An 18,489-nucleotide genomic window follows, 5' to 3' on the forward strand; every position below is an offset into this window, starting at 1 on the left:
CTGGACTCTGGCTGCGTTGGCTTTTAAAATGGCAAAGGGTTTCTTAGTGAGGATCAGGAGGAGCCCCGAGGCAAGATGGAGGAGACCCTGAAGTTGAAGATCTCACTATGGGCCTTTCTGGTGGGTGAGTGCTTGATTAGTCCCTGTCTTACAAGAGAGCACCTGTCCTGAGGGCGCCTCTACTGGGGCCCCTGGAATTACAGTCACCTCCGGACTACAGAGATCACTTCCCCTGGAGGGAAAGGATGGTTTAGAGCAGTGGTTCTCAACCTGGGGGTCAGACCCCTTTGGGGGCTGAATGACCCTTGCACAGGGGTCGCGGCAGGGCAAGCAGCTTGGCCAGGGGGCGCCATCCGCACAACAGCCTTGCGGGGTAGATTGAGCTAGAGCGTTCGTCTGTCTGGAGCAGCGGAAAAGAGCAAGATCGGTAGGGTGGGACAAGAGGCAGAGCTGAACTGAGAAACTCGGGGGGGGGGGACGACCCAATTTAGATACAATCCTGAACAATGGATCTTCACGCCATTGGTCAGTTTCCATTTAATTTCTGTGAAAGCACAGTTGTATAGTTGTATGGTTGGGGGCCACCACAACATGAGGAACTGTATTAAAGGGTCGCAGCATTATAAGGTTGAGAACCACTGGGTTAGAGGCATTGCCTCCCTGATGTCCTTGGAGACAAAGACAGAGAGAGAGAGAGAGAGAGAGAGATGCATGCAGGAGAGAGCTTTTGCAGCCTCCCAAAGATGGAGACCATTGGGGAAGGCGTGCCAACCCTGTTTGAAGAAATCCCTGGAGATCTGGGGTGCAACCTTGGAGGGACAGAGCCCAAGGAGGGGAAGGAGCTCAGGAAGCTTTAGAAGGTGGGCTGGATGGGACACTGGATGGGACCCCTTCCTGAGGATCCCATCCAGCCCACCTTCTAAAGCTGCAGTGTCCTTCAGGAACCTGAGCAGGGTTGGCCCTGGTGAGCCCTGGGGTGGGAGACCACCACGGAAGTCCAGAGTCACTACTACCCAGAAGGAGGCAATTGCAGGCCATCTTGGAACGGCCCTTGCTAGGAACTTGCAACACCAGCAGGAAGAGTCAGACTGCTGCCCCCCTGCTGCCCCCAAGTTCCTCACCACCACCCCTAGATCCTTCCACTGTCCCCAGGTGGGGTGTACCACCCACTTTGAGAATCTGTACTTTACATAAACAATGAGTAATCAAGAAGAAGCCATCTGGAGTGCATTTCTGAAAGGGGGCATATTTTAGTTTTCTTTTGCTCCAATAGACTACCATAGTGACCCGTCTGAAAGTGAACGCCATGCCTTAGAACAGGAGTAGTCAACCTGTGGTCCTCCAGATGTTCATGGACTACAATTCCCATGAGCCCCTGCCAGCGCTTGGCTGGGAGGACTGTCACCCCTATCCAGGGGTATTAGGCAGGGTGGTGGGACCAACAATACTGTAGAACTGGCTTCATTCAAGTTTCCTTCGCGGAAGAATTCTTCTCTCCTCATGTGTTTTTTCTCTCTCCAGGATTCTCTTTCTTGCTGTCACAGTTGATGCCTGGTACATCGTCCCCCATTCCAGGCAGCCACCTCACAGGCGAAGAGTACGAAGTCTTCTTCTCCGCTCTGAGGCCCGAGTGGAAGGCAAGCATGATGTGTCAGATCCGGCGCAACAAGGGCTGCCAGAGTCCGAAAATCAAGCAGCTTGATGAGTTTGAGAACCACGGCCAGATCCCAGAGGGTACGTGCCTCTCAGCGACACACACTTTTGTATGGACTGTACTTGCCCTTTCACCCCACGGGTTATTTGCAAATGGCTTTTTTGTTTTCAAACCAAATCCTGATTAGGTGAATGCACTTCGGACCGCTTTGGCCAAAAAAGTCTAAATCAGGGCTGCTTCTGACACAGATCGGCCAAATAGGGTCCAAAGCAGCAAATGCCATAGATTGGTATGGCCAAATCACAGCTGAATTGTCTGATTCGTGATCTGAAAGTCTGCTTGTTCATCTTTTTTTTTTCTTGCATGAGCGGGGTGGGTGGGAGGAGAGGCAGCAGCCTCACAGAGAATGAGGAGGGGGAAGTAAATCCAAGAGGCAAATCTTTGGTCATAGAAGTGTGGCCTTTTGGAGCACAGTCACTTTAAAAGATATTCCAAGATGAGGGTAAAAAGTCTTGCAAGGGAATGGCAACCAGGAAGGAGGCAGTCCTTGAACTGATGCCCTGACCCATCAGCGACAGACTGCTTCACTATGTCACTGTTGGAGGCACTGGGAAGGAAGTTAATCCAACAAAATGCAGAACATCAACACTTAATACTGGGGCTCTCTGAGTGGTTTCCTCAAATGTAGCAAGTTATACCCACTCCTGGATATCGCAGGGGGAAAGTAGTGTGACTGCAGATCAATTATAGACGTTGCAAAGGGAAAAATTAAAGTGCGAAATATCAAAATGGAACTCGAATAACGTATAGATTACTCTCTTTAATTTGGGGCCACCGAGGATAAAGAGCCCAGTGCAGATTCTACCCAGGTATGCTCATGAGATTCTCTTCTGTGTTGGAGGAGATAAGTTTTTGCTTTCCATGGTGAAGTTGATGGCTCCTATTCCCCGCTTACTGCTTTCAGGTCCTATCTGCACTGACTCATCCACCCATCATTTCGAGACCTTCTGTCTGTTCGCGCAGTTTCGATGCTTAGATCAGAAGTTCTACGCCAAGGTGAGGGGGAAAGGACTGCGGTGGGGTCAGAGTGCAGGTGAAGGCAGGCAGGCCTGCCTAGCTGAAGTGGCAGCTCTGGATGCATCGGCCTCTGGGAGCTGGCTGGGAGAGGACGAATCCAAGCGCCAAGTGCAGGCAAAAGACAGGAGGGTCTGAGCTGAGAAGTCCATTCAGAAGAAGAGGGAACAAGGGCCAGTAATGCTGGGAGCAAATTAAGATGCCCCACAGACCAGACCAGGATGCACTGTTAGGACTGTAGAATTTAGTTTTGGATAAATTTGTGGGGCTTTTATGAAGGAAAAGAATCTGGTGATGGGTACGAGCTGTGAAGAAAGGAGATGATCATAAGGACAAAACCTTTGGGAAGAATTTTTTAAAACTCTTTTGGTGCTGGAAAGTGCCGCCACAGCTGCCTTATGGTGCCTCTGAGGGGTTTTCAAGGCAAAGAGGCATTCAGAGGTGGCTGGCCTTTGTCTGCCTCCACGTCACAACCCTGGCCTTCCTTGAAGGCCTCCCATCCAAATACTAACCAGGGTCCACTCTACTTAGCTTCTGAAATCTATTGAGATCAGGCTAGCCTGGGCTATCCAGGTCAGGCCAAAGAACTGTTATCGGAGAGGATAAATATGGAGGAGCGGTACAGTTGCCAACCTCCAGATGGGGCCTAGAAATTTGGAACAACAACTGATCTTCGGGATACAGAGATCAGTTCCCTTGTGTCACGAACTGTGGCTGAGACGCTCAACCAGAAGTGACTCCCTCGAACAGAACTGCTCCAAACACAGATGGTGCAAAGAAGCTAGGCTTTATTGGAAGGGTCCATAAGGTGATGCGACACACAACAATGGTGGGTGCAGGGGATGCATTGACTGAGATGGGGACACGTCACCCCTGTAGGGGTTTTGAATAAGTGGGTAGTTCAGATGGGAAAGAGGATTCACATAGGGAGAAAATATTGATCTAAAAAGGTGGGAACAGCTGGAGACATCTGGTCTGCCCTTACAGTTGTTCTCGGCAGTACAGTTCCAGCATCCAAGGACTAGCGGCATGAGAAGTGAAAATTCTCAGGGGGAGGGGAGGGAGAGCTTCCCTGAGCCATAAAGTTTGGCAAAAAGGCTGGGGAAGGTTCAAAGAGGAGAAAAAGGGGGTGGTGGAGCTCAGCAAGCTTCTAACTCAACTCTCCTGGCTCCGGCAGGAGGACGGATATGACACCTTGGAGCAAATGGCGGTTTCAGGGGGGGGGGCTCTATAGCATTATGTCCCCCCCCAGCAAGGGAATTTCCCAACCTACAGCTGCCATCCTTTAATTAGATGGTCATTATTGAATAGTGGGTTCAATCCGGCACAAAGTCGCTCATAGCGTGAAACATCAGCTCTTTATTAAGTTCACGCCCAGAATTAAGTCAACGGCCCACCCCCCTGAACTTATATACAGTTGGGGATTCCTGCCCGAGCCTCTGATTGGCCCATGTGGGTTCCCCAGGTGCAAATTGATGGATCCATTAGAATAGACCCAACAGCAGGACGAGTCCTGCAAGCCGACCAATACTGTTAAAAGTCCCCTTAGTTTGAATCGCGGTCCCCACTCTGCAATTCTGTTCACCGGCATCCACGATGGTCATGTTTGTGGGGGGAGGAGTGAAGATGGTTCCAGGGAGTGTCTCAGGAGATGGGGTGGAAGATAAGTATAATTATCTTTAAAAAAATAGCGAGAGCCAATCAGTTTCCTCATCCTCTCTAAATTCTTCACCGCACAGCGGATCGAGTGTCCTATTTCGGCAGCTGAGGAAATGACTGGAGTCCCCACAGAGATGCCCCATTCTCCGGATCACTTGGAACCATCGGCTACGCCCATGGAAGAATCAGGTACGGACAGACCCCCACACGAGACTTCTCCCTCCGCTTTATTGCAACTTATAGTTGATGATACTCCCATCCACAGATATGGGAAATTTTATACCAGATAGATGCAGAGTTTATTGAGAGTCAGCTTGGGGTAGCATTTAAGAGCAGCGACCGCTAATCTGGAGAAATGGGTTTCATCCTGGATCTGGCAGATCCCCGGCCCCCTTCAGTTGCAGTGCATCTCTGGGAAATCTCTGGAGTTTTGGGGACAATCCTGTGAAGGTGGGATCCACCTGCTATCTACTGTGCAATATGGAGTTTGCCCTCCAAAGCATCTGCTTTCTTCAGGGAAAGTAAGTTAAGGCACCCAACTGCCTTGATGTAAAAGTGGATTCTATGGGGGACTGTAGAGGCTGAAGGTCAGAGGCTCCCAATGTGGGCACCACTGTCCTGAGACACCTTCTTTCGCAACCTGCCAAGTATTTTTAGAAAGTAGACACGGTTAGTAGGTGGGTCTTTGGACCAGCAAGGCTTCTCATTGGCCACGGGAGACTTGATCGGCTGTGCACCCAAGGACGAAGAAGCACCACAGATCAGCCATAGGTAAGAAAAAACATGGAATATCTGTGTAAAGAGGCTACCAAGTTAATTAAAAACAACAGTATTTTGTAGTGCTTAAGAGTGGTGGCTTCTAACCTAGTGAGCCGGGTTTGATTCCCCGCTCCTCCACATGCAGCCAGCTGGGTGACCTTGGGCTTGTCACAGCCCTGATAGTGATGTTCTGACCGAGCAGTCCTGTCACAGCTCACCTGTTGAGGGGAGAGGCAGGGAAGGCTATTGTAAGCCACCCTGAGACTCCTTTGGGCAGTGAAAAGTGGAGTATGAAAACCAACTTCTTGAAAAAAAAAACCCTCAAAACTTTCTTCTTTAGAGTCCAGCCAGAATGACCTCTGGGTTTTATTTTGTTGGTGGCGGTTGTTAAGGCTCTTGACACGGGCATTCTGTGTTTTTCTTACCACCCCCCAAGCAGTCTGGAAGTAAGCCGTGGCAGCCATTTTGAGGATGGCTCTGCCTTTTGCAGCAGTCACTGTGTGGCAGCCATTTTGAGGCTGCCTGTGCCTCTCCAGCAGCTGTTAGTGTTGACACGTTGAGGTGGCATCAACCATTTTGTGGATGAATTCCAAAGGTGCCTGCACCCTCGACCCTGCTGAAGATCTTTTTCTCCAAAAGAGTGGCAAACTTTTGTTCCTACCCCATTGGCCCTCTGTCTTGTCTCCCCTACAGTTTCTGACGTCACCTACCCGGTCCGGGTTTCCGAGCCAATCCATGACAAGGACCTCCTCTCTGATATTGACTCCATTTTGAAATACTCCTTTTCCGTCTCAGGCCAGGAGCCTGAGCCCCGGGAGGAATTCCCCGTGGCAAGCAGTACTGCAGGAGTTCTCCAAACCCCCCATGATGAGGAACACCCAGGTCACACCACAGCCTGGCCTGTCACGACCGTCCCTGATTCGGCTGCCCAGGCAACCGAGGAGATAATGGAGGCAGAACAGCATCTCCAGAAAATTCTCCGCCATCGTCTGAGCACAACTACCTCCTCAGAGAAAACAGAGAACACCGAAGCACCTGTACACACAAAAGCCTCTAGCTTCCAAGAAGAGACGAAATCCAGGGGCAGGTGAGGACAAAGCTCAGATAGGAGTTGGATGGTTGAGAATGTTGTCCTGGGGAGGGGGACAGCTAGCGCCCGTCCCCCTTCCCCTAGTTGGCCCAGGCTAGCCCGAAATTGACAGCAGAAGGTAAGCAGGGTCAGACCTGGTTGGTACTTAGATGGGAGACCACTACGGGAGTCCAGGGTGCTAGACAGAGGTGGGCAGTGTCAAATCCTGCAGAAGACACCGGATTCAGTTGCCAGTATCTCCATTATAAAGTATAATATTAGGAGATGTGAAAGATCTCTACAGGTGGCTCTGGAGGGCCATCATCTGTCAGAGTTGGTAAGACTAACCTGGTCCTTAAAGGGGAATCTGATTCCTCGTGATCCTTCTGGTCAACTCTTCTATGAGGCTTTGTATATCTATAAGGCACTGTATTAGAGCTGCAGAACATTTTGAAAGTATACAGTTCTTCGTTACCTTTGTGGATGAGTCGCAGATCCAGACTTATAGCACTTTCAGGTTTAAAAGAGAGAATAAATCTTTACTGGAAAGTTTATTTACAGAAATAGATCATATTAATCTGCTTCCGTCTCCTTACTGAAGCAGAGTCCAAAAGCTTAAAGAGTAGTTACAAAAGCAGCACATTGTAAGCCTCTTGTGGCTAGGCTGCAGGCAGACTACATGCCACATGTCAGCGGATGGAAAGAGCTGAGGGCGTTAATGGCTGCTCCTTGCATGAGCAAAGGACGCACACTGGTCTGCTCTTCCTGAAGAAGCAGGAAAGGGGCAGAAGCCCAACTTAAACCAAGGAATCCCCAGGACATGTGCTTGGAGTTTTTCCATTGTAGCCTCACCTGTGGCCACTTGAGGCACTAATGAGCACACAGGGGCAGCTCAGCTGCTTCAACAGCTTAACAACAGCCCTTCAGGGGTGACTTAACAAAATTACTTGTTGATTGCAATCCCAGCACCAAGGCAGGGTCAGGGCTCGTAAATGTGACAAGGAGGCAAGCTGCTGTCATCTTTGATGACAAATGCATGCTTCCCAAAAGGTCTTTTCAAGATGTGGAGACACCTGAGGCAAAAAAGCACATGTAGAACTTCAGAGATGGAGATGGCGAATAGTTGCGTTATCCAATCAAGAGGGCTCTCACGCTTTGCTCCATTCTTTCCCTCCTTTCTTGCATTTAGCCTCTTAGATGTTGAGAAGGACGATGCTCTGCTGATTCTCTGCTATGCGGTGCTCGAAGACATCTGCATCTCCTCTGTGGTCAGCAAGGCCTGGAAGGAAATGGAGGACAAAACTTTTGGCTATGGCGACCAGGTAAGCAGACCTATAGCCATTGTGGGGGGTGGGGACGGAGAGGGGTGATGCACCTCCCCCAAACATGCCCTGCCCCAATCACTTTTCTCCTGCGGCGAAAGGGGCAGCAGATTGGCAGATTCGACGATGCTTCTTCCATGCAGTCCCATTCAGCTCTGTGCTGCAAGCCTCGGTGGACGAGGTGACAGTGAGGTTTCCTGAGCACTTGGTCTACCTTCTGGGGGCACTTGGGATCTGGCAGGAGATTCTCTGTGGGCAATGCCCCCATGGGGAGGAAAAGGCCAGGGAGAGTTGGAGGACCCCCAAAGGGCTGCTCTCCTCCCCTCTTGCTCAAAGCCGCTGGGCTGCTGGAGGGCAGGGGAGGGTGCACGAATCCTTGGGCCTCGCCAGTCTTGGGTTGCAAGGCAGGGAAGAATCCGATCCCTGTGGGACTAGACTTCCTGCAGCCATCCCACCCCTGGCATTGCACTGGTGGATTGCGTGCCTCCCATGCACTGCCATAAACTCCCACCCCAGATCTTGGCTGTGGGGAAGGAAGGGAGGTGTGGGGGCAAGCGATCGCTTTCCAGGCTCTTCTCCCATCGGCAGGGAGGTGTGAGTCCACTGAGCAGACCCAAAAGGGGGGTGGAGGGGCTGATGCAGGAGGGGGCTATCACTGGGGCATCTCAATGAAAAAGACCCTCTCCCTGCCCAGGAGCACCATGCTTTGTGGGCTGCACTTGGCAGGGATGCCCAGGGGCCCAGAGCTGCATGGCTGTGTTCCACTTGACTAAGGTCAGAAGGTCGACCCAATCCTTTCCCAGTGGGCTCAGGATGTAGAATTCCATGGTGCTAAACTGCCCCCTGAACAAAAAGTTGTCCTCCACCAACAAAGCAATTCTGATTATGGGCCTGCTGATAAGCATCAACACTGGGTTTAATCCAGGAACTGGTTTAATCCAGGTAAACCTCAACACCAGGTCCCCGTTGCATCTCCCTTGCCACCGAATCTTTCTTAGGGCAAGATCCAGAGTATCCGGGCAGCCACTGTGGTGTAGTGGTTAAGAACCACTAATCTGGAGAACCAGATTCGATTCCCCGCTCTTCCACATGCAGCCAGCGGGGTGACCTTTCACTCTTCACTGTTAGCTCTCTCGACCTCACCTACCCACAGGGTGCTTGTTGTGGGCAGAGGAAGGGAAGGAGATTTGTAAGCTGCTTTGAGCTTCCTCACGCAGTAGAAAGTGGGGTATAAAACCAACTCTTCTTCTTCTTCTTAGCTTAGACTTCCCCAACACTTCTGTGTTTTGCTTTCTACGATATCTCCAAATGGGAGAATGTAGAGCGATTGGATAAGGCAAATGCTCCTTTTGGGTCTAATCCAGATCCAGGAGGGCAAGTGGTATAGGGCCGAGGCCTCCCATCTCAGACGCCTCAAGAGAGACAGAGGGAGAGAGAAAGATTGTTCCGGAATCTTGAATGCTATTTTGTGCCTTCTCATTGGTCCACCGCTCTCCAGGTGTGTGACAGCCTGGGCCGACGTCACACGGACCTGTGTCTCATGTGCGGCTTCTGCTCCCTGAAGATGGAGCAGTGCCAGCGGGCCCCCGATCTGAGGCGTGTCCGTTGTGAGGGCAAGACCACATACACAGCATACATCAATCCCGGGATCATCTCCCAGTACCAGAACACAGGCACCAAGGTAAGCAAAGAGGGGGTTCCGAGAGGTGTTAGGGCAGGGGTAGTCAAACTGCGGCCCTCCAGATGTCTGTGGACTACAATTCCCAGGAGCCCCTGCCAGCGAATGCTGGCAGGGGCTCCTGGGAATTGTAGTCCACGGACATCTGGAGGGCCGCAGTTTGACTACCCCTGTTTTAGGGAGTCTGCGGAAGGCTCAGGGCACAATGCTAAGCAGGTCATCTCGGAATAGGTTTGCCCACTTCCGTCTGGGCAAATGAGAAAAACAACCCTGCGGCTCAAGAAACCCTGTAAGTTTCAGAAGGATTCGTTTGTTTCCCGAACTCCCAGGATTCCGCAGGGCCTGCAAAAGGGAGCTCTTCCACCAGGCATTCGATGTTTAATCCAACCTCGAAACATCCGGCAGTCCCCTTTCAAATCATACCCTCCATAATCTGAACATTTCTGACCTCCCTAGGGGCTTTGTTGAAATTGTTCAATGAGTTAATTATGGTAACCTCTAAAACTTATATTTACTGTTGGAATTGTTGATATATTGTGGTTACTGTTAATGTGTAACGTTCTATGTATCCCACAATGTTCTGATGTAAACCACCCTGGGCTGTATGAGAGGGCGGTATAAAATTTAAGAAAATCAATCAATCAATCAATCAATCAATCAATCAATGTTTCAACTAGAGATCCACGTTAAGCAGAGTAAGAAGAAAACCTCCTTGTCTTCAAGCTCTGTAGCCCTAATGATACCTGGTTTGTGTGCGGACAACACACCAGGTAAAACTGACTCCAATTGGCCCTGCAGTGGGGGAGATGGACCCAATAGGAAGAGGACACTCCCCTATTGAGGGCCAATTGGGGGGTTTCCATGATCTTCTCCTCCTTCTTACTCCTGGGCAGTAAGCAGGGCGGGAGAAGAACTGGCCACTCTCTGAATGGGATGGCCATGGTAAGTCGCTGCTCCAGAAAGCAGGGGGAGGGTGGCGGAGTACACCGGGAGGCACTGCAGGCATTGCACTGGCCTCAGCAGGCTGGCTCCCATGGTAGGGCCACTGTGCTCTGAGGCCTCCTGCCCATCGAGGAGGGATAGGAGATCAGTCCATTTCTAGAGCCTGTTTTTGTAATGGACTTTGATACTAGCCTTTAATAATCATCATCATCAAACGCAACCAAAATTAGTATCCTAGCTAGACCTCTATTCTGTTACTCAAGGGACTTTGACCTCTGCCTGAATTTATTGACACCATGTAATTGTTATACCACTGAGGAATTCCAATAGCGAAACTAGCTACTACCGAGGATGCTATTCTTGGTTGTGTGATAATTATTATTACTGAAAAGATTTTTTGAGCCACATGTTATTTTCCTTGTTTGCACAACCTCCAGATTAGGCCTGGAGATCCCCTGGAATTACAATTGATCTCCAGATGACTAAAATCAGTTCCCCTAAAGAAGGTGCCCCTTTTGAGGATGGGCAGGATGGCATTATGTCCCCTAAAACTCCACCCTCTTTTGACTCCACCCCCTCAACCTCCTACATCAGGGGTAGTCAAACTGCAGCCTTCCAGATGTCCATGGACTACAATTCCCAGAAGCCTCTGCCAGCATTCGCTGGCAGGGGCTTCTGGGAATTGTAGTCCATGGACATCTGGAGGGCCGCAGTTTGACTACCCCTGTCCTAGATATTCCAAACCTGGAGTCGACAACCCTATCTTGGAAGCAGGTCCCTTTTATTTTAAAGTGGGGGGTTGCTTCCTTGAAAAAGAGTCTTTAGGACTGTAGCCACCATGTTGGGTCTCCTCTTTGCACCATCAGCTTGACTCCCCGGAAGTGGAGTATTACGGGATGGACGTCTACGGAGGCATGCAGGCAGAGCACTGGTGCGGCCGCCTGGCCACTCACGGCTGCGACGATCCCCGTGTCGATCTCTGGTTGCAGACGGAATATTCTTTCTTCCAGCAAGGGGACTACCCGGACAAGGTGAGAAGGAACGGTGTGGCCGACCGCCCCCCTCTCCTCCACCCCTTATCAGCTTGCTCCTTGGAGTCCTCCCAATTCTGTCATGGCGTTCCTTTTCCCAGGTCTGTGACTCCGAAAGAGTGGAACATCCCAGTTACTGTGCTTTCAAAAGCCACCAATGCCTGGAGACCAGTCTCAGCGGAGAAAAGGTGAGGACACGATGAGGCGAGGTTTTCCCTGAGGTTTTCCCTTCAGTTAACACTTTCTTCCATAGGGACAAGGCAACTAACTTCATTGGCATTCAGGCACCCTGTCACAGGTGGTCCTGGCTCGGCTTTGTTGTTATGTGCGAAGTCGTGTCCGACCCATTGCGACCCCATGGACAATGATCCTCCAGGCCTTCCTGTCCTCTACCATTCCCCGGAGTCCATTTAAGTTTGCACCTACTGCTTCAGTGACTCCATCCATCCACCTCATTCTCTGTCGTCCCCTTCTTCTTTTGCCCTCGATCTCTCCCAGCATTAGGCTCTTCTCCAGGGAGTCCTTCCTTCTCATGAGGTGGCCAAAATATTTGAGTTTCATCTTCAGGATCTGGCCTTCTAAAGAGCAGTCAGGGCTGATCTCCTCTAGGACTGACTGGTTTGTTCGCCTTGCAGTCCAAGGGACTCGCAAGAGTCTTCTCCAGCACCAGAGTTCAAAAGCCTCAATTCTTTGACGCTCGGCCTTCCTTATGGTCCAACTTTCGCAGCCATACATTGCAACTGGGAAGACCATAGCCTTGACTAAACGCACTTTTGTTGGCAGGGTGATGTCTCTGCTTTTTAGGATGCTGTCTAGATTTGCCATAGCTTTCCTCCCCAGGAGCAAGCGTCTTTTAATTTCTTTGCTGCAGTCCCCATCTGCAGTGATCTTGGAGCCCAGGAAAATAAAATCTGTCACTATCTCCATTTCTTCCCCTTCTATTTGCCAGGAATTGAGAGGGCCGGATGCCATGATCTTTGTTTTCTTGATGTTGAGTTTCAAGCCAACTTTGGCACTCTCCTCCTTCACCCGCATCAACAGGCTCTTTAGTTCCTCTTCACTTTCTGCCATTAGAGTGGTATCATCTGCATATCTGAGGTTGTTGATATTTCTCCCTGCAATCTTGATCCCAATTTGTGACTCCTCTAATCCCGCATTTCTCATGATGTGCTCTGCATACAAGTTAAATAGGCAAGGCGACAGTATACAGCCTTGCCGAACTCCTTTCTCAATTTTGAACCAGTCAGTGATTCCATGTTCAGTTCTCACTGTTGCTTCTTGACCTGCATATAAATTTCTCAAGAGACAAATAAGATGCTCTGGTATTCCCATCTCTTTAAGAACTTGCCACAATTTGTTGTGCTCCACACAATCAAAGGCTTTAGCATAGTCAATGAAGCAGAAGTAGACGTTCTTCTGGTACTCCCTAGCTTTCTCCATGATCCAGCGTATGTTGGCAATTTGATCTCTAGTTCCTCTGCCTCTTCGAAATCCTGCCTGTACTTCTGGAAGTTCTCGGTCCACATATTGCTGGAGCCTAGCTTGTAGGATTTTGAGCATAACTTTGCTAGCATGAGAAATTAGTGCGATGGTGCGGTAGTTTGAACATTCTTTGGCATTGCCCTTCTTTGGGATTGGAATGTAAACTGACCTTTTCCAATCCTGTGGCCATTGTTGAGTTTTCCAAATTTGCTGGCATATTGAGTGTAGCACTTTTACTGCATCGTCCTTTAAGATTTTGAATAGTTCAACTGGAATGATGTCACTACCACTAGCTTTATTGTTGCTCAGACTTCCTAAGGCCCATTTGACTTCACATTCCAGGATGTCTGGCTCCAGGTCAGTAACTACGCCATTGTGGTCATCAGGGATGTTAAGCTCGCTCTTGTATAGTTCTTCTGTATAATTTTGCCACCTTTGTTTGATCTCTTCTGCTTCTGTGAGGTCCCTACCATTTTGGTCCCTTATCATACCCATCTTTGCATGAAACGTTCTCTTCATATCTCCAATTTTCTTGAAAAGATCTCTGGTCCTCCCCATTCTATTGTTTTCTTCTATTTGTTTGCACTGTTCATTTAAGAAGGCATTCTTATCTCTTCTAGCTTTTCTCTGGAATTCTGCATTCAATTGGGTGTATCTTTCTCTTTCTCCCTTGCCTTTCACTTCCCTTCTCTCCTTAGCTATTTGTAAAGCTTCCTCAGACAGCCATTTTGATTTCTTGCATTTCTTTTTCTTTGGGATGGTTTTAGTTGCTACCTCTTGTACAATGTTGCGAACCTCCATCCATAGTTCTTCAGGCACTCTGTCTATCAGATCTAATTCCTTAAATCTATTTGTCACCTCCACTGTGTATTCGTCAGGGATATGATTTAGTTCATACCTGAGTGGCCTAGTGCTTTTCCCTACTTTCTTCAATTTAAGCCTAAATTTTGCAACAAGAAGCTCATGATCTGAACCACAATCAGCTCCTGGTCTTGTTTTTATTGACTGGATAGAACTTTTCCATCTTTGGCTGCAGAGCACATAGTCAATCTGATTTCTGTGTTGACCGTCTGGTGATGTCCATGTGTAGAGTCGTCTCTTGGGTTGCTGGAAAAGAGTGTTTGCTATGACCATTGTATTCTCTTGACAAAATTCTACCAGCCTGTGCCCTGCTTCATTTTGTACTCCAAGGCCAAATGAAGCAGGGCACAGGCTGGTAGAATTTTGTCAAGAGAATACAATACAAAACAAGGCCAAACTTGCCTGTTATCCCGGTTATCTTTTGGCTTCCTACTTTAGCATTCCAATCCCCCATGATGATAAGCACATCATTTTTGGGCGTTGCTTCTAGAAGGTGTTGTAGGGCTTCATAGAACTGATCAACTTCATCCTCTTCAGCAGCAGTGGTTGGGGCGTAGACCTGGATCACTGTGATGTTGAATGGTTTGCCTTGGATTCGAACTGAGATCATTCTGTCATTTTGGGGATTGTATCCCAAGACTGCTTTTCCTACTCTCTTATTGATTATGAATGCTACTCCATTTCTTCTGCGAGATTCTTGTCCACAGTAGTATACCTGATGGTCATCTGAATTAAATTCACCCATTCCTGTCCATTTTAGTTCACTGATTCCTAAAATGTCGATGTTCAGTCTTCTCATTTCTTGTTTAACCACGTCCAGCTTGCCTTGATTCATGGATCTGACGTTCCAGGTTCCTATGGAATAAAAATCTTTACAGCATCGGACTGTCTTTTCGCCACCAGTTACTTCCACAACTGAGCGTCCTTTCGGCTTTGGCCCAGCCGCTTCATTCATTCTGGCGCTACTCGTACTAGCCGTCTGCTCATCCCCAGTAGCATATTGGACACCTTCCGACCTGAGGGGCTCATCTTCCAGCGTCATATCGTTATGCCTATTGGAACTGTCCATAGAGTTTTCATGGCAAAGATACTGGAGTGGTTTGCCATTGCCTTCTCCAGTGGATCACCTTTTGTCAGAGCTCTCAGCTATGACCTGTCCGTCTTGGGTGGCCCTGCACGGCATAGCTCATAGCTTCACTGAACTACGCAAGCCCCCTTGCCACAACAAGGCAGCGATCCTTGAAGGGGGCTCGGCTAAGGTTGCCCATCTCCAGGTAGTGCTAGAGATCTTCATGGTTACAACTGATCTTCAGGGGACAGGGATCAGCTCCCCAGGAGAAAATGGCTGCTTTGGACGTTGGACTCTAGAGCGTTATGCCCCAAACTCTACCCTCCTCTGGCCCCATGCCCCAAATCTCCAGGCATTTCCCAGTTTGGTGATGGCGAACCTAACCTCAGTGTGGTAACATAAGGAGGTTTCACCTGGGTTTGATCTCAGTGTCTGCCAGTGAAACACATGCCAGAAAGCAAAAGAAGGCTTTATTGAAGCAATTTAAGAAAAGGTATTAGAAGCGAGGCATATTTATTTATTATATTTATATACCGCCCTTCCCGGAGGCTCCAGATGCACAAAAATAACAAAAACGACTAGCTGTCACATCCTTGAGTCCAAACACAGTGCAGGTGGTTGTCAAAGCATCATACAAATGTCTTCTTGGCAGCAAGGAGAGGAAAGGTAAATGGAGTAAGGATTCTTCTAACTATGCTTTAGAGCAGCCTTTCTCCGCTGTTTTATCATTCGGAAACCCCTGAAAGATCCTTCAGGCTTTGAGAAACCCAAGAAGTGGCGTGACAGTGCAGAATAGGGTTGGGGAGCATAGCTGTGGACACGCCCAACGGGGGCCCCTCACCCCCTCCCCCCCGCCAGGCCCATCATTGACCACTTCCAGGGCCTTCAAGAAACCTGCTTTATAGAAAAACCATTGGCCATAACCTCCTGACCTCCCCAACCACTCACTGGGCAGTATCCATAGAACATTCCAGGACAAAAAGGAGCCTTCACACACACGCGCACACACACGCACACACCACACAGATTGTACTCATGAAAATGTAGTCATTGCAGTTTTGAATACTTCTTTGGACATTTGCCATTATGTAGTTGTTTGGGGAACTGTTGCATCTAAGATGCTTGTGACTCTCTGGTTGTGTTCATGGGATGTATTATATCTCTGCTTCTGAATTATGGGTATTAAGAATGACCATTGGCTGATGATGGCGGACACAATTCCTTGCATTAGATTATGCCTGGAATTTTCATCAGTTTGTTTTTATTATTTTATTTACTCATTTTGAATTTATAACCCACCCCTCCCAACTAGTGTCAGCTCGGTGCGGCTCGCCGATAAAACAATAAAACCCCCATTAAATACAACATTAAAACGTTCCCCATCCCCAATTAAAACTAGCATCAAAACTAACATCAAGATGGTGATAAGAGGAAGAGAAAAAGACACACACACACACACTCTTCCATAACGCTGCTCTGGCTTCAAGCATCAAACACTGATGCTTTCACTTTTGATTATTTTGATGTCTTTAATCCAGAGTTTGTTTTTTTCAACATTGAGCTTATGTCTGGGTACCCTGTTTGTTCATTTATTGGATTTATAAACCATCCCTCACTATATAGGCTCAGCGTGGTGTACATGTTAAAATTCTCTGAAAATATACGTTCTAATAAAATCACAAAGTAAGAAAACCATAAAACTATTACCATGAGTGCCCCGTTTTTCACCTCTTGGCCTTGTTCTTGTATCTGTCTCATTAGGCCATCTATTCTGTTATATTTTGTCCAGGGGGGGATGTATTATAGGGGGGTATATCCTGAAGAGGGGGAGGGAGAGACCTAATAAAACCACAAAGCAGTAAAACCATAAAACTATTACCCTGAATGCCCCGTTTTTCACCTCTTGTATCTGTCTCATTAGGCCATCTATTCTGTTATATTTTGTCCGGGGGGGGGGGGGCGGCTATATTACAAGGGGGTATATTCTGAGGAGGGAAAGACCTGTTGATTTTGTTTGCTCTGGCCCGGCGTACACCTGGTAGAATCGTGCCATTTTACAGGGCTTGGATCTCTGCTGGCAGCATTTACACTCACGTATTTGCACTCACTTGAACTAGCAGAATCCCCACTGCACATTGAAGTGCACAATCTCTGCAATGCGCTTCTTATGTATGGTCACGATATCATGCATGGGTTTTTTCAGGGGCATGCATGGGCTTTTTCATGTGTGTATCGCCTCCATAATAAGTGCACAAGAAATCAACATACTGCCCAGTTCATACCAAATGGCGATCGCCAGGCCCACGTACCCGCAGGCCGCCTAGTTGGTGGACCATGACCGGAGTCCCCTCTGCCTTCTTGCCTCAGTTTCTCCTGCTTTGCTCTCAGGTCCTGCGCCGTGGCTGCTTCAAGAATGAGACCTACCACGTGCTGAGCGACGAGGAAGGGGAAGAAGAGGTGCTGCTCTGGAGGCGGAAGTTTTCAAGTTTTTCGGAAGGGTGAATGCCAGAAGAACGCCAGGGAGTCATTTTGCACAGGGAGGGCTGGGGTGTGGGGAGAAGGACTGAGAAAGAACACCAGTGCCCCCTTCCCGGACCCCGGCTCCCTCCTCCAGAATACTCTGCACGGCCTGCCTTCTGAGGCTGGAATGCCACCACCTCTTCTGCCCCCTGTTTGGTATCGGAAGGAACTCCACCATTATTCCCACTTCCGTGGAATCTGTCTCACGAGGACTGCACAGGTAAACCTGTCTCTCTTTCTTCAGCAAAAACTGCCTTTGCTGAATATTTGAAGCTCTTCATGTAGGGATAGAGTCAGCAAGAGGAAGGCTGTTGTTGAGGAATTGCTATTTCTCCGCCATGACCTTTGATACCCAACAATACTATCTTGGTGTGTTTTGTTTTCCTTTTCATAAAGAGCTTTTTCAACACACAATTTCCCACTTGCTCCTTTCTGTCTAGTTCTGCTTGGGGTTGGGAGACACACATTTCAATGGCTGGTCTGTCTGTCTGTCTGCCCCAAATACCAAGAATACAAAGCATCACTGCCCCAAGAAAAGAGCATCGGAATGTATATGTCTAAGTGTCCAATCACAACCACAAAAACACACACACAGAGATCCCCACTAACTTTACTGTCTTCCTTCCGCCTGCCAACCACACGAGTGATGGTGGGCCCTGGAATGAATTACTGGGAATTTGCCCTCCATTAGCAGGTATTTGATAAGTCCAGTGGGTTTTGTTAAATAAAACAGCAAAAGTGGGCATGCATCAGAAATGGGAAATATGTAAAGCTTCCTTCATGAGATTAACTAAAGCTTCCTTCATGAGATTGTATGCATGGGCTGAAGGTCTATGGCAGGGGTAGTCAAACCGGCCCTCCAGATGTCCATGGACTACAATTCCCAGGAGCCCCTGCCAGCAAATGCTGGCAGGGGCTCCTGGGGATTGTAGTCCATGGACATCTGGAGGGCCGCAGTTTGACTACCCCTGGTCTATGGTGTCAGCGGGATTGCCAACCCTCCTGGACCGAGCACAGGTCCCTGCTTTCTGGACACACCTCACCCCCTCCAACCCCTCCCAAACTGGAGGAATGCCGCAGTGTGTTGTTCTCGGGGTTGTGATGTCGGGGTTGTCTGGTGTTGGGGCAAAATTCTAGGGTTAGAAGCTAAATCTCCCTTAGGGCTTTGCCTAGAACCCAGAGTGTCACCCCCCACATCCCTGATGTGCCGATGTGACATCAGCACATTCCATCATTCCTCTTTGCTCCCCTGGAAGTGCCCACTCCCCACTGGCAGAGCCCGCAGAGCTGATACCCTAGATGTTAGTATGTGTGTCAGGCCAATGTGGCGAATTTGTCCTGGGCCTTGAAATCAAGCTCAGCATGCCTC

At 48.9% G+C, this 18,489-nt stretch overlaps 1 protein-coding gene across 3 annotated transcripts; it reads left to right on the forward strand.

Moving 5' to 3' along the window:
* On the forward strand, window positions 1-17,540 carry ACRBP (acrosin binding protein). Of its 3 annotated transcripts, none has more exons than XM_077345804.1 (10): window positions 1-124; window positions 1,522-1,734; window positions 2,619-2,710; window positions 4,468-4,576; window positions 5,942-6,233; window positions 7,405-7,537; window positions 9,036-9,218; window positions 11,024-11,188; window positions 11,290-11,376; window positions 16,989-17,540. In XM_077345804.1, exons 1-10 carry the CDS (start codon window positions 76-78, stop codon window positions 17,100-17,102), a joined length of 1,437 nt encoding a protein of 478 aa, XP_077201919.1. In that variant the 5' UTR covers window positions 1-75; the 3' UTR covers window positions 17,103-17,540. The 3 variants fall into 3 exon arrangements, with proteins under 3 accessions (XP_077201919.1, XP_077201916.1, XP_077201918.1); XM_077345801.1 differs by having other exon boundaries at window positions 5,840-6,233; window positions 16,989-17,538; XM_077345803.1 differs by having other exon boundaries at window positions 1-120; window positions 5,840-6,233; window positions 16,989-17,538.
* The last annotated feature ends 949 nt before the right edge of the window (window positions 17,541-18,489 follow it).

The sequence above is a fragment of the Paroedura picta genome, chromosome 7 (genome assembly GCF_049243985.1).
Source record: "Paroedura picta isolate Pp20150507F chromosome 7, Ppicta_v3.0, whole genome shotgun sequence".
In the NCBI taxonomy this organism is placed as follows: domain Eukaryota; kingdom Metazoa; phylum Chordata; class Lepidosauria; order Squamata; family Gekkonidae; genus Paroedura; species Paroedura picta.

Coding starts and splice junctions, on each gene's coding strand:
- ACRBP (XM_077345801.1), top strand. CDS start 76: ATGGAGGAGACCCTGAAGTTGAAGATCTCACTATGGGCCTTTCTGGTG. Junction 1,735..2,618: donor CCACGGCCAGATCCCAGAGG/GTACGTGCCTCT, acceptor TACTGCTTTCAG/GTCCTATCTGCACTGACTCA. Junction 11,189..11,289: donor AAGGGGACTACCCGGACAAG/GTGAGAAGGAAC, acceptor TCCTTTTCCCAG/GTCTGTGACTCCGAAAGAGT.